The sequence below is a fragment of the Capsicum annuum genome, chromosome 3, assembly GCF_002878395.1.
Source record: "Capsicum annuum cultivar UCD-10X-F1 chromosome 3, UCD10Xv1.1, whole genome shotgun sequence".
In the NCBI taxonomy this organism is placed as follows: Eukaryota; Viridiplantae; Streptophyta; class Magnoliopsida; order Solanales; family Solanaceae; genus Capsicum; species Capsicum annuum.
The window spans coordinates 58,747,196-58,760,335 of record NC_061113.1 but is presented as its reverse complement, the minus strand read 5'-3'; the positions used below and the strand labels follow the sequence as shown (position 1 = coordinate 58,760,335).

General features: G+C 30.4%; 1 protein-coding gene across 6 annotated transcripts; it reads right to left on the bottom strand.

The window, feature by feature from the left end:
• Positions 1-1,929: 1,929 nt before the first annotated feature.
• Positions 1,930-9,754, bottom strand: LOC107863807 (transcription factor UNE12). Of its 6 annotated transcripts, none has more exons than XM_047408001.1 (7): positions 9,166-9,754; positions 8,119-8,226; positions 7,617-7,682; positions 5,634-5,693; positions 4,818-4,898; positions 4,470-4,722; positions 1,930-2,353 (listed from the first exon to the last, which is right to left on the bottom strand). In XM_047408001.1, the coding sequence occupies exons 1-6, from the start codon at positions 9,550-9,552 to the stop codon at positions 4,489-4,491; spliced, it is 936 nt and encodes a 311-aa protein (XP_047263957.1). In that variant the 5' UTR covers positions 9,553-9,754; the 3' UTR covers positions 1,930-2,353; positions 4,470-4,488. The 6 variants fall into 6 exon arrangements, with proteins under 6 accessions (XP_047263957.1, XP_016565446.1, XP_047263956.1 ...); XM_016709960.2 differs by having other exon boundaries at positions 1,930-2,505; positions 5,628-5,693; positions 9,166-9,752; XM_047408000.1 differs by having other exon boundaries at positions 5,628-5,693; positions 9,166-9,752.
• Between the last annotated feature and the right edge of the window lie 3,386 nt (positions 9,755-13,140).

The window sequence follows — 13,140 nt, the reverse complement described above, 5'->3', positions numbered from 1 at the left end:
TTGTTTATGGGATGACTAATACTCGTGATGGTTACGTGGTTGTTTATAAATCATTATTGGACCGACATTGATGTATTTGATGATTCGTTAAACACTTGTTATGTGTTGATGCATGTCTACTTGTTATTCTATTTATGTTGTATGCATGCTATTAAATTGAGTTGGCCTATGATACCTGCTAGTACATAGTGGTTTTTGCTGATACTACCATGTACTCTTCTTTTGTTGAGTATAGAAAGTGTTTCAGAGGCTCAGACACGGCCTCGTCTCTGGCATTTGATATTTGATCTCGATCTAAGGGTGAGCACTCCATCTCCAGGCTGCCACGAATCATCATATTAGTTCTTGTCCATCTTTCGAACAGTGAGACATTCTTTATTTTTTGGGTATCGCTTTTAGACATGATTTTTATTTAGAAGTTCTTGTACGATGACTTTCGGGTCTTGAAAAATTTTAAGTAGTTTGCTTGATTTTTTTGCATTAATAATGATTAGATTTGAATTTACTATCATTAAGCTGGTTTTTATGATAATCTCATCTTAGTATTGACTAAATGATTGGATGATGGTTCGATTTAGATGGTTCCCTCATAGAAATACTAGTGTGGATACCACTCATGGCTATTTAGGTCGTGACACTAAACCACTTAATGTAGAGGTGCAGTGGGGGATGAAACCTTATGATGTGGCCCTGAGGCTTGAACCGAACATAATATTTCTATCATAAAATTAAAATATACACTATTATAGAGGACTTATAATATGCCAGTGATTTTTCTTTTCAAACTGCCCAACAATAAGATGAGTTTCGAAATAAACAATGGTATGGGAATGAAAGAATACATAATAAGATAAACAACTTGAAACAAATGGACCAAAGGTTATTCCTTCCATTTAAACATAAAAGTGGTAATCCGCTCAACTAGGGCGTGGATTTCAGCCAAGAGTACATAGAAAAAGTTCTGTCTTCCTCAATTGCGCCATTGTGATTAAACTTCATTTAACGATCTTTTATTTTGCTTCTTCCTGTATTCTATATATTATCTCATGCAATACCTGTTACTTCAAATGTGTAAAAAATCTTAGATATGCTATATAAATCAGATATTCTATTCATGAAATCATACACTCAAAAAAGATGATTAAACAAATATATATATAGTGAAATCCTTTTGATAAAAGGAAAACTCTTACTTTAGTGGAAAAAGTGCTCTAAAATTTACCATACGTCATATATAGGTTTTAAATGTTATGATTAAGAGACATTAATTATCATGGGAGCTGCAATATGTTCGTCTCAGGGAACACAGTATGAGAATATGAAGCCATATGTATTAAAAAGAGGATGGTAAACAATAATATAAGATAATTCAAGATTTATACCGGGACTTTTTTACTTCTTGTACATGGCACTACGAATATTATCTTTGGTCCAGTCTTCATCAGATCAGAGGCAAATTTTTTAAGGTAACTTATATAAATCTCAACACTTTAATACGTAATTACTTCATCTCCCAATTTTTAACAAAATTACATATAATTTCAAAATTTCAGATACATAAATCAACGTCAGATACATTCATCTAGCTGATACATTGGGTAATAATTAAGCGTGATAAAATTAAAAATAACAGAAATTTGTTCAATTATGAAGCAAATCATGCGACATCCATATAAATATCTTCTGAGTATCTCAAATATTGAGTAATCACTTCAAATATTAAAATTTAAAAATGGATCACGATTCTTCAAGAAAGAAAAAGTTTTCTTTCTTTTCTGTTTTTCAAGATCGATTTTTTTTTACGATACATAATGAATCGAGATACATTTTATCTTGGACAACATACTTCACATCCTGCAATGAGATACATTACAATGTATAAGTTAGATTACTATTTGATTATCCATCAGTGAAGAATCGATACATAACTTGACGCACAAATGTATCAATAGAGTAATTCATGCGATACATTCCACTGTATAATTTTTGTTTCGAGATATATTACTGTAGATAGAACTTGAAAGAGATACATAAGACTACTTATGTATCTCATTTATAGATCTAATGGACATAATGTATCTTCACCATAATTTTAATGTATCTTCATGTCTTTTTGAAACATACATAACTATAATATCTTTTTAAGAGTATGTTGATTTGTCTTCAACAATTTTGCTTTTGAAGTGCTAGAACCTCATTTTGTCGTAGTTTTAACAGCCTCCTCGCGCAACTTCTTCATCATAGCAGGATCATAGAGACACCCAAAAAAAAAAGTTGATCAAGTCTGTAGACAGCGCATCGAATAAATACACTTGTAACGGCAAAAGGTTGGTACACATAGCAGAAGCAGAAACTGCTGAGAAAAATCAGAAAAAGACATTGAGAAATGGCAAAACAGGTGTTTGTAATGATTATAATCCTGCTATGGTAAAACTGAAATTCATGAGGGATAAGGTAGTTGATCTCCAGCAAGAAATCAGCAGCCCTGGGATGCTAACATTTAAGCTGTTAAATTGATGGAGAGAAGATTGTCAGATAAATTTTTAAGAGGACCAATTAATGTATTTGATTTTTTAAGATGACAATAATGTATCTGAAAATTTAAAAAAAGAATGTAAATCATGAATTTTAATACTTAATATAAAACATAAAAATTGTAAGTAATTTATATAAATTAAGTTATGATATTAAGTAATCTTTTCTATTATATTATTATATAAACACCTAATCCAGATCACATATTTTAATCAGCCATCCAGATTTCAATCTTCTTCAAAGTCTTTGATAAAAGTTGATTGTTGAAATTTGAGTCGAGTAATGAGTCCCAAGTCAAATTACCATCATTTGATAGGACCAACACAAATGAATTATCCAACTTCTTATTTGTTTTATTGATTTCTCAAGGTATTCCACGATCAGTGCATTAAGCGGTAGAAAAATTAATCACAGAGTTTTCTCCATTCACCAAAGATAGGAATCGAACCCCCAACCTCTTACTTAAGGGGTGAGGTGTTGAACCACCAGACTAACCTTTGTGGTTATCCAACTTCTTATTATGATAAAGCAAGAAAATACTAACACTCCCTCCGTTTGTTTAATGTTTTTTTTTTGTTTGCTTTTTTAATGTTCCTTTATTATAATTAAAAAATATTTAAATTTTAATTTTTTTTAATTTATTTTAGACACATATTTGTAGATTATTAAAGATCATAAGTTTAAAAATATTTTTTAAAATTTTGTGTCAGGTCAAATGATATCACATAAAATGAGATGAACGAAGTATTACTCCCTTCGTCCGTCAATAGTTATTCACTATTGACTTGACACACAAATTAAGAAATGATAAAAATAATTTTATCATATTATTTTTTGAATATCATTAATTCGATATTTTGAAAAATATATTAAGTAATATTATAATTACTCTTGAGAATTAAAAATAAAATAGATAAAAATAAATAAATTATCTATTATTTTTTAAAACGAAAAAACATGGTTCGATATTAGTATGGAGAATGAGCAAAGATGACCAAAGGAAGTATATATAAAGTAAAGAAGCAAAATGGGAACCAACTTTCCGTCAGAGCTGCCTTTTCATTCTCTCTCCAATGATACATCACAATAATTATTCAGGAGAAATTTGAGAATTAAGTCAAACCACTTTGAGAAAACAACCACACACGCTTTCAAAAAACAATAACTAAAGTAAAAATTTCTTTTAAAAGAATAGTCTATTTTTGGATTAATGAATCTTTGGTCATAGGACAACTCAAAGCTACTTTTGACAATTATTTGGGAGCAACTTAACTGTTCCAATAAATACTTACTACTTCCACCAACAAACCAAAAAAGAAGATTATTCTTTGTTAAATTTTGATTTCTTATAATTTTCATTTCACTTTATTGATCATTAAAGCTACTACTATTACCACTAGCACGGAAATAGATAACAGTTGATTTATTTATAGAAGTGTGTGTCTAGTTCTCAAAGGGCCCCAATTTCCACTAGCAAGACATAGAGCCCCCACCACACAAGTGCTTCTACATCCACCACTATATTATCCTAGTCCCACCAGTCATGTTCTTTTCTTTTAGACCAAACCAACTAGACACATTACATGAAGAGAAGTTGGACAATTTCTCTTCTGCTTGAATGTGTATACACACCGATAATCGTACTTGTTTGATTAGCTTTCAGCACCTCAACTAATTCCATCGGATACTTATCACGTCCCGCTAACAATAAATACCATTGATACCGAACCAGGTAACTCTGATCTACCAAGAATAGACAGATGGAAATAAGCAACCTAGCATTTCTGCTTCAATATATCAATGACAAAATGGTTTACTTTAAACATTAAAAACCCTGTCTTTCAACAAAAAGCTAAAAAATACTTAAATAATAGGTAAAAGCAGGAACCATCCACTGCAAGAAAATTCTTAGAGTCATTAGCATGTTATATCACCTTTCTACTAAGGGTATCTCTATGAAGGAGGATTTGTTTCTGGCTTAACAAGACTTGATGTATCTGGTGGTTGAGAGTGATAAATTGCTGATGCAAGAGAAATAGGCATGATGCATAGTGCCTTAGACTGAAGAAATTGCATTGCAGCACCAACATTTTCTTCCATAAGTTTAGCTACTTGCCTTTCTGTGCCATCACTTGACCACTTCTCCCAGGCTGGTTGGTTATTAGTTCCACCTTCACTACTCTCTTCCTAAATAAGACAAGCCATGGCATAAGATATAGGGAAGGATAATTGTGCCAAAAAGAAGTCTAATAAGACAATTATTATAATTAAAAAAAAATAACCTCTACTGATGATGATATTGGAATGTCTGTTACAAGTGGTGCTACTGCTCCAGCTCCTCCTAACCTACTCATGCTCAACACCTGTAGTATCAAATATAATTTATAACTTAGAAAAAGTTCCAAAATATTCAATAATGCAAGAAAAAAGTATTGATTCAAAAGGAGGAGAGAGCAAAACGGAAGAAATCTAGTGCTACACCCTCAAACGAGGAAAGGTAAACTTCTCCATGATGTGAGTGGATTGCATCTCATTTCACTATTATTTTCAAGTAAATTATTTGAGAGGTTTCCACCCAGAAAAACATCCTTTTGATACCATACCCCGGGAAACTGTTTACTAACCAATTGATTTGAAGATATAGACATTGGATTCAACTACAATTTAGCAAGCAGACGACAAAACTGCTGTAGCACCTTCATGAGGTAAACGCAATGCAAAATGACATGGTAGCATTTCTTGAAATGAAAAGCCATTGGAACGAGCATTGCAAAAGCATATATATTTAGTACTATGCTCAGGAAGTCAAAACAAAGCGAACGAATATTACATAGGGAGCAGTACATTTTTAGAGAATTATATACAGAAAATCCAAGCATGCCAAGATGCTAGTTTCTGCACCTCGGAAGTACTACATTCATGGCATATTTATTAAATTTAATAGCGAATATATGAAGCTCTGTTTCTTATCAGTAGTACTAAGACGCATTTCTGAAGTACCTTTCCCGACCAAAATCAACATCAATAGGTTCAAAATGATTTAGAGACTGACCCATGACGGTAAATTTTGAAAAGACTCTAGATTAAATCACCTTCACCTGCAGCCGTAGGAATTTGACATAATCTACAATTTCATCAAGCATTACAGCTCTATCAGTCTGCAAGACCAACAGAAAAAGGAAACAGTTGATGAATACTGATATGACAAACTTAAGAGAATGTTAAAGCACAGTAACTATGGCATGCCAAACATGATTAATGCTTATAATTTATTGCACCAGAAGAATTAGAAGTGGGTGGCTGAGCATTTGCATTAACCTATAAATGCTTATAATCTGTTAGACCTGCTGTTACTAGGGACTATAAGCGCAGGAAAAAGGGCGAAAATAAAGCCTAAATGTATCTGTTTTATTTAATAATTATTTTGTGTATGTATATCTAGTACTTCCTCCGTCCCATTTTACCCGTTCCAAATTTCCTAATTTGATATCCCATTTTACCTGTCCTATTTTACTTATCAAGACAAGACAATTTTTTTTTCCCATTATACCCTTAGTGTAATTGATTACTCCTTGTTATTAGCATTCCTGAAAAATGTTGCAAAGAGGAGTACCATTAAAAATACACCATTAAAAATATAAATGGTGTTTTGATATTAGTCATCCATCAATATTGGAACTAACAACAAGACACAATTAAGAGAGGCAAAATGGTAAAGTTACATTACCAATCATTGTTTTCTTAATAGGTGTGTCATCCCAATTTGGGACGGGTAAAATGGGACAGAGGGAGTAGTTTCTAGCAGTTTAGACAATGTTTTTGTGATATATTGTAGCAGGAAGAAAGAAAAAAAGGATCAGAACATTCTGTAGGATTCTTCTGGCAGATTAGGAGGTTAAGGTTCCTCGAAATACCTTGGTTGTTGAAGTATTCTCTAATTGTGGTTTGTAAAACTCATTCTACTTGTTGATAACAATTAATAATAGTTGAAGTTGTTGTTTCTACCTTTCAATTGTTTCTAGAAGTGTACAGATTCTTGTTAAGGAGATTTCAGGTTCCTAACATAATCTCTCAAGGCCTTTGAAATATGCCTTGAGGTACAACATACATAAACCGGTATCATTTTGTAACACAACCTTTGATGGGGATGTGGAAGTTATAGAATAATCAAAGAAAATGATGCAGCATCGTGTTTACTTATTCATAGATTTTTTTCTCTGTTAAGAAAATAAAAAGATAAGAAGACTTCTTTTCTGTGAAATTTGTTGGCAACTTCAAAGCAGAAACCTCGTTTAAGCATGCAAAAAATTAATGAGTTCACCATCTTGACACATTTTCAGCATTTAGAAGTCTCGTGTTAATTTTCATAACGACCATCAATTCAACATTTCTTGTTTGGATTCTGTGTCAATCCAATCCCCCTAAATTATCAACAACAGAACTAGTGGACTTATCTAACTTGAAGATCTACTTCAATTGACGTATCTAAATATACTGAAATATCTAAAATAATTCTCTTTAACCAGTAGATCTACAACTATATGTCTTCTAATAGTGACTATCAAGCTTGAAATAAGGACCACAATATGCGTCATGCAGTATCCTCATAATAGGATGCCTATCACCTACTCCGTACTAAACTTTATGGAAGAAAAATAGCAGAAGACAAAGTTATCTAATGAATCAACTTCAATTTTATACATTTTTTCGGGCAGACTAAAAGACACGGGGAAAAGCTGAAAACAGTACACAAGGGAAAGCCATATCCAGCGAACCTACTATTTCTGAATGAAGTCTCTTTTAGTTCTTCATTTTGAAGTCCTTACTTGCTTCTCTATTAATAAAATAGCATCATAACTTGAACAGACTGAGAAAGTTGAAGGAGGTTGTGTTTTTAGTTTTTAATTAATTCTGCAAATATTGCTCCCTCATTCCTGAATTCCTTGCGTATGCATAAGCCCACAAAAGAAAACTGTGAAAAGAAGGGGGGCTCAATGTGTTATCCTCTTTTTTTCCATCTTCTCAACGGATGCTCACAGAAAGTGAAATACAGTTCACTGTGTAAAAGAATGAAAACTAACCTTATTGACACTTGGAACCAACTCTTGCAATGCTCTAATTCTTTCTGCTATCCTCTCTCTGCGTAGCTGCGGGAAAAGAATAAAATCAGTTAGAATGGTAAAGTAGCAACAACTGAAGACTAGGAAAGAGGCCTTTATACATAGTATTAACCTTGCACTGATGCTCGGAAATAGGATGTTATTCTTCCTAGCATAGAACTGAATTTTACAAGAACACATTTTAGCAGCTATGATCATCGAGCTTAGGAATAATAGCTGTTGAAACTAGGTATAACCCGAAATAATATGAACTACTTAGATGATCTCTAATGAAGAATTAATTTATCACTTCGAGGAGCTTAATTCAAGCTCATTCATTTACCGTGAACAGTTGCAATCAGATAAATGAGCAGATATTATTTTTCATCTGTCCAAATGCTAGAAGCAACAGAAAAATATGCCCCTTGTTAAACAATCTGATTAACTTTAGAATACTCTTTGCTACAAAAAGAAAAAAACTTACCCTCTCTGCAATGCTGTGTGGATCAGTAGCTTGTCCTCGCCTTGCTCTCACCCTTGGACGTATTGCAGGGGGATGTGGCATTGAAGGCATCGGTTGGCCATGAAAACCCTGTAACGGTTGAAACTTGCCATTACTTGATTGTATCTCAAGGAAACAATCGGTAAAATCACTTAGTAAGAGGGCCAAATTCTTTGATATTCAAACCATGGACTATGGTTTTGCTTTCATCACCTTGAATGGAAAAAAGATATATCTATATACGTCAAGCTCCTTTCTCTAGGTGAGTCTGCAATTCAAATTTTCTAAAGCTAGCAATGCAAATCTTAAAACAAAACAACCTATATGATCTCTTAGCTTGATACAACAAACATAAGCCTTCTTTTCAGAATACATGATCCATTACTCCAAATTATACAAGACTAAGGGAAACAAAGTCCAGAAGAGCAGAAGTAGAAGAAGCAAAAATTGAACTTCCCACATACCAAGCACATAAACAAACATTTCCCTCTGTAATTTTTAAAATCCCAGAATTAAGGTGGAACTAACAAATGGCAGTTTCAAGTGAGAAACAATTTCAGAAGAACAAACGGCAGAACCACTACTAAAAAAATCACTGTTCTCCTTTGAGATTTCCCAGTGAAAAATGTTCAGTGACTATTCCATAGATATTTTGATTGAATCAGTGAGAAAAGAAAACATAGTAGTGTACTCACACAAAAAAAATTAGAAAGATTTCTAGTATTTTAATAAAAATCTGATTTCCACCGTAGGCTTTCCAGAGAGCTGATTCGGTGGTAAAATCATGTTATAGAACACAAATTTCTCATTGATTCAGGGTGGGAAACCTCTGTTTCTAGCAGTGAGCTAACAGATAGCAGTTTCAAGCGAGAAATAAAATCAGAGAAAACAAACGGCATAAAGGTGAAATCTTTCTGGTGAAAGACTCCCATCAACTTGCACAAAAAAAAGAGACAAAATAGAACACAACATCAAAGTAGAAGAAATCAAGAAACTAAAAAAGCAAGAAAAGAAATAGGAAATAATTACAGGTTTAACAGAAGAAGAAGGTCTGCTATCAACAACATCATCTCTAAATCTCCTTCCAGGTGCTGAAACATCATCCATCTTCAAAAACCCACCACCACCTTTCCCTTGTTCTAAACTCAACCCCAATGGAAATGAACCACCACCACCACCACCCCCTCCATGATGGAACCCCCCACCCCCAAGCCCACCTAGTCCAACACCAACACCAAGGCCAACTCCACTAAACTGCCCTGATCCATCACCGGAGTTCAACTGGAGCATCATCGCCGGGGGTATAGCTCCTGGATCATTTCCCGCCAAATTGGGTTCAGCTCCGTTGTATGCAGGGAATCCCAAGATTTGTTCAAAGAAATCATCTGATGGTCCCTCTGAAGGGTTGTTAGCCATCCTAGCAACTGAAAATGATTCAATGTTTCTTGGATCGGACCACCTTAATTTCTCAGAAAAAGCATTAATTGAAGGGACAATAGTAATAGCAAGTACTTAGTACTAAAGTGTTGTAAAAATGTTAAAGAGAGGGTGTACAAACTAGTACTCTAACAAGTACTTGTACATATATAGAGAGAGAGAAATGGAAGTGTGTGTTTTCTCCAGTGAGAGGGATGAATAAAATTGCATAAGTGGTCACCATATTTGAAAAATTACCTATAAATATCACTTTTATTTCATTTAGAATAAAAATATTACTTTAACTCTTTTTATTTTTCTTAAAATATAGTTAACACCTCAAAAATTTTCTCGCTAAAATATTATGTCATTAAAATTTTTTTCCCTTTTAGTTAAATAGATCTATTTAACTTATTTAACTAAAGTTTTAGCCTAATTCTTTCTTTAAAAAAAATTACACATAATATATTAATCATTGAAAATTAATTTAATTACACAGAAATTTGAATTATTTTATTTGATATGTACTTTTCAAAGTTTCTTTTATTTACTTATTTATTTTAATATTTAATAATATTTAAAACTCAAATACTTATAAAAAATGATATTCATTTAATTTTTTTTATTGTTATTTATTTTATATATTAAAGATTCTTAAAATGTAAAAAGAAATAAAAATGATGGATTTATATTTTAGAAATTAAATTTTTTATTTATATAAGAATAATAGAATAAAAGAATAAAATCCACTTTTTTGAATTATACAAAAGAATTTTTGGATTAATATAATCCAAAGATATTATATTACCTACAAATATAGAGTAATAGAGAATAAAAAAATATAATTTGTTATTTAAAAATATTGATGGCAAATCTACGGTATTTTTTGTTGCCAAACAAAATTCAATAAGAAAAATTTAATATGTATTATTACCTGAAAATTTTAATTTGGACATAGATTACTTGCAAATCATTATGCAAGATAATTTTTGATAAATATATAGTGAAAAAAAAAAAATTTTTCTTGTAAATTTTTTACAAGTAATTGTCCATAAATAAAACAAGTATATCCGTAAGATAAGACATAAAATTTAGAAAAGCAATTATTATTTTTAATTTAGTTTATTTACTTTTTTTGTAATCATTATATTTATATTTTATTTTATTATACAATTAAATATTAATTTATATCCATACTTCATTCTAAATCCATCAAAAGTAAAGAATAATTGATTGAGTAATATTTTAAAAATTCATTTGTAATAGTATTGAAAAGGGTATCATTTTGTTAATATTTCTTAAAAAAAGTTTATTTGTTTCAAGACTACATAATTTTTCTTTCTTTCAAAAAGGGGGATATTATTCTTTTATTCTCATATATATATATAACAAACTTAATGTCTAAAATATGAAATCCATCATTTTATTTTTTTTACATTTAAGAATTTTTAGTATATAAAATAAACGACAAAAAAATTATTGTACCAATTTGTATAAGTACTTGTATTTTAAAACTATTATTACGTGGTGAAATAAAGAAGTAAATAAAAGAATTTTGACTAGTACATATCAAATAAAATAACCCAAGCTTTTGGTATAATTAAATTAATCTTCAATGATTAATATATCATGTGTAATTTAAAAAAATATATATTAGGATAAACCTTTAGTTAAATAAGTTTGATAAGTTATACATTTATTTTAAAAAAAATTAATGACATGGCATTTCAAGTAGGAGAGAGAATGATTTTGAAGTGTTAAGTACTCCCTCAGTCCCATTTTACCTGTCCCAAATTGGGATGACACAACTATTAAGAAAAATAATAAATAACATGGTTAGTTTACCATAGTACCCCTATTAAATGATGTTTATATTTTAATTTAAAAAAAAATAATTAATGCAAAGGGTAAAACATGAAAAAAAAAATTGTCCTGTCTTGATAAGTAATAAAGAACAAGTAAAATGGGACACCAGATTAGGAAATTTGGAACGGGTAAAATGGGACGGAGGAAGTATATTTAAAGAAAAATAAGAAAAGTTGGATGATATTCTTGTGTTAAATAAAACAAAAATAATATTTATAGGCAATTTCTCAAACATAGGTTACGTCATTCAGGGAATTTACTCTAAAGCAAAAGAAGTCACCTAAAACCTTTGCTTAAATACCGAGCGATGGATTAGAAACGCACTTATTCTTTTTTTTTGTTAAGGTTTAGAAACATACTTAAATGAAGTATATTTATTTTTAGAGTTTCATTGAGCCATATCGTGGATGAATTTTCTATTGAATTGAAAATGATAATTTGATGAACTAAAACTTAATAATTTGATGAACTAAAACTTGCTATGTGGTGAATTGAAAATGATAATTTGATGAACTAAAACTTGCTATGTGGTGAGATCTAAAGAAGGACAAGACTAAAAAATTTATTATAGTCGTTTGTGTTTTCATGAATTAAATTTATAATTTAATTCTATTATGTTATTAATAATTATTTATCATAATACACTTTAAGTATCAATTATTCTCATTTTCTACGTGAAAAATGATGATAATTAAAATATTTTTATAAATAAATAATTAGTAATTATTTGGATAAAAAACTTGTACACCAAATAATTCACATATAAAATTTAAAAAATAGAGATATTTTTGACCATTAACTATTCAAATATACTGTCACATTGTTTTTCAGTGGTATCAACAAAAGCAAATGATTAAATATTTATTTTCTTTTTTTTTTTGGTTAACAAAGACTAGCTTAAATATAGTCCTATTATTTTATGTTTGTGTATTTATATATTGGAAAGACTTTCAAGTGGGACTATAAAGTTTGTCTTTTTGTTTCGTCTTTTTGTAGTTTGCACTATTCCAAATTGGAAAAAATTAATAAGACTTTGGCATAAAGATGATATGAATAAATTAGGAAATGATTTAAATAGCCAATACAGTCAAAAACATTTCTAGCATGTTTGATCAAATTTCTTGAAGTTAAAAGTGTTCTTTTTTAACGAAAATGTATATTTTAGAAAATTGAGATACTTCGCCGAGCTTTTATAAAAGAAATATATTTTTTTAGTAGCAATAAAAATTATTTTGAAAAGCTAAAACATACACATTTTTGGAAACACAATAAAACACAAATTATTGTTCTAATATTGAAACACTTCTTATATAAATATATTTTGAAAAGTTATTCATCCCTTACCCTAAATCACGGAAGATAAAGGAGAACATTATCGATGGGTGAAACAAAAACAAAAAGCAATTTTTTTAAGGAAAAAAAAAACCTTTTCGACTTTTATTAGTACAATTTTGAGTTTTAAAATTAGAAGCAGACAACTGACACGGCCAAGAATTACATCCATGCAAAATGGCACACTAGATAAATCTGAGAAAGTGGTTATAAAGTTGGACATAAATTAATAATTTGATGAAATTTGACAGACCTTATTTGTCTGCACTTCTACTTGGACTAAAGCTCTACTCTATTTATCCAATAGATTAGTGATATATATATATATATATATATATATATATATATAAAAGTAAAACATAAGCGAGACAAGATGCTACGTGTCAAGTT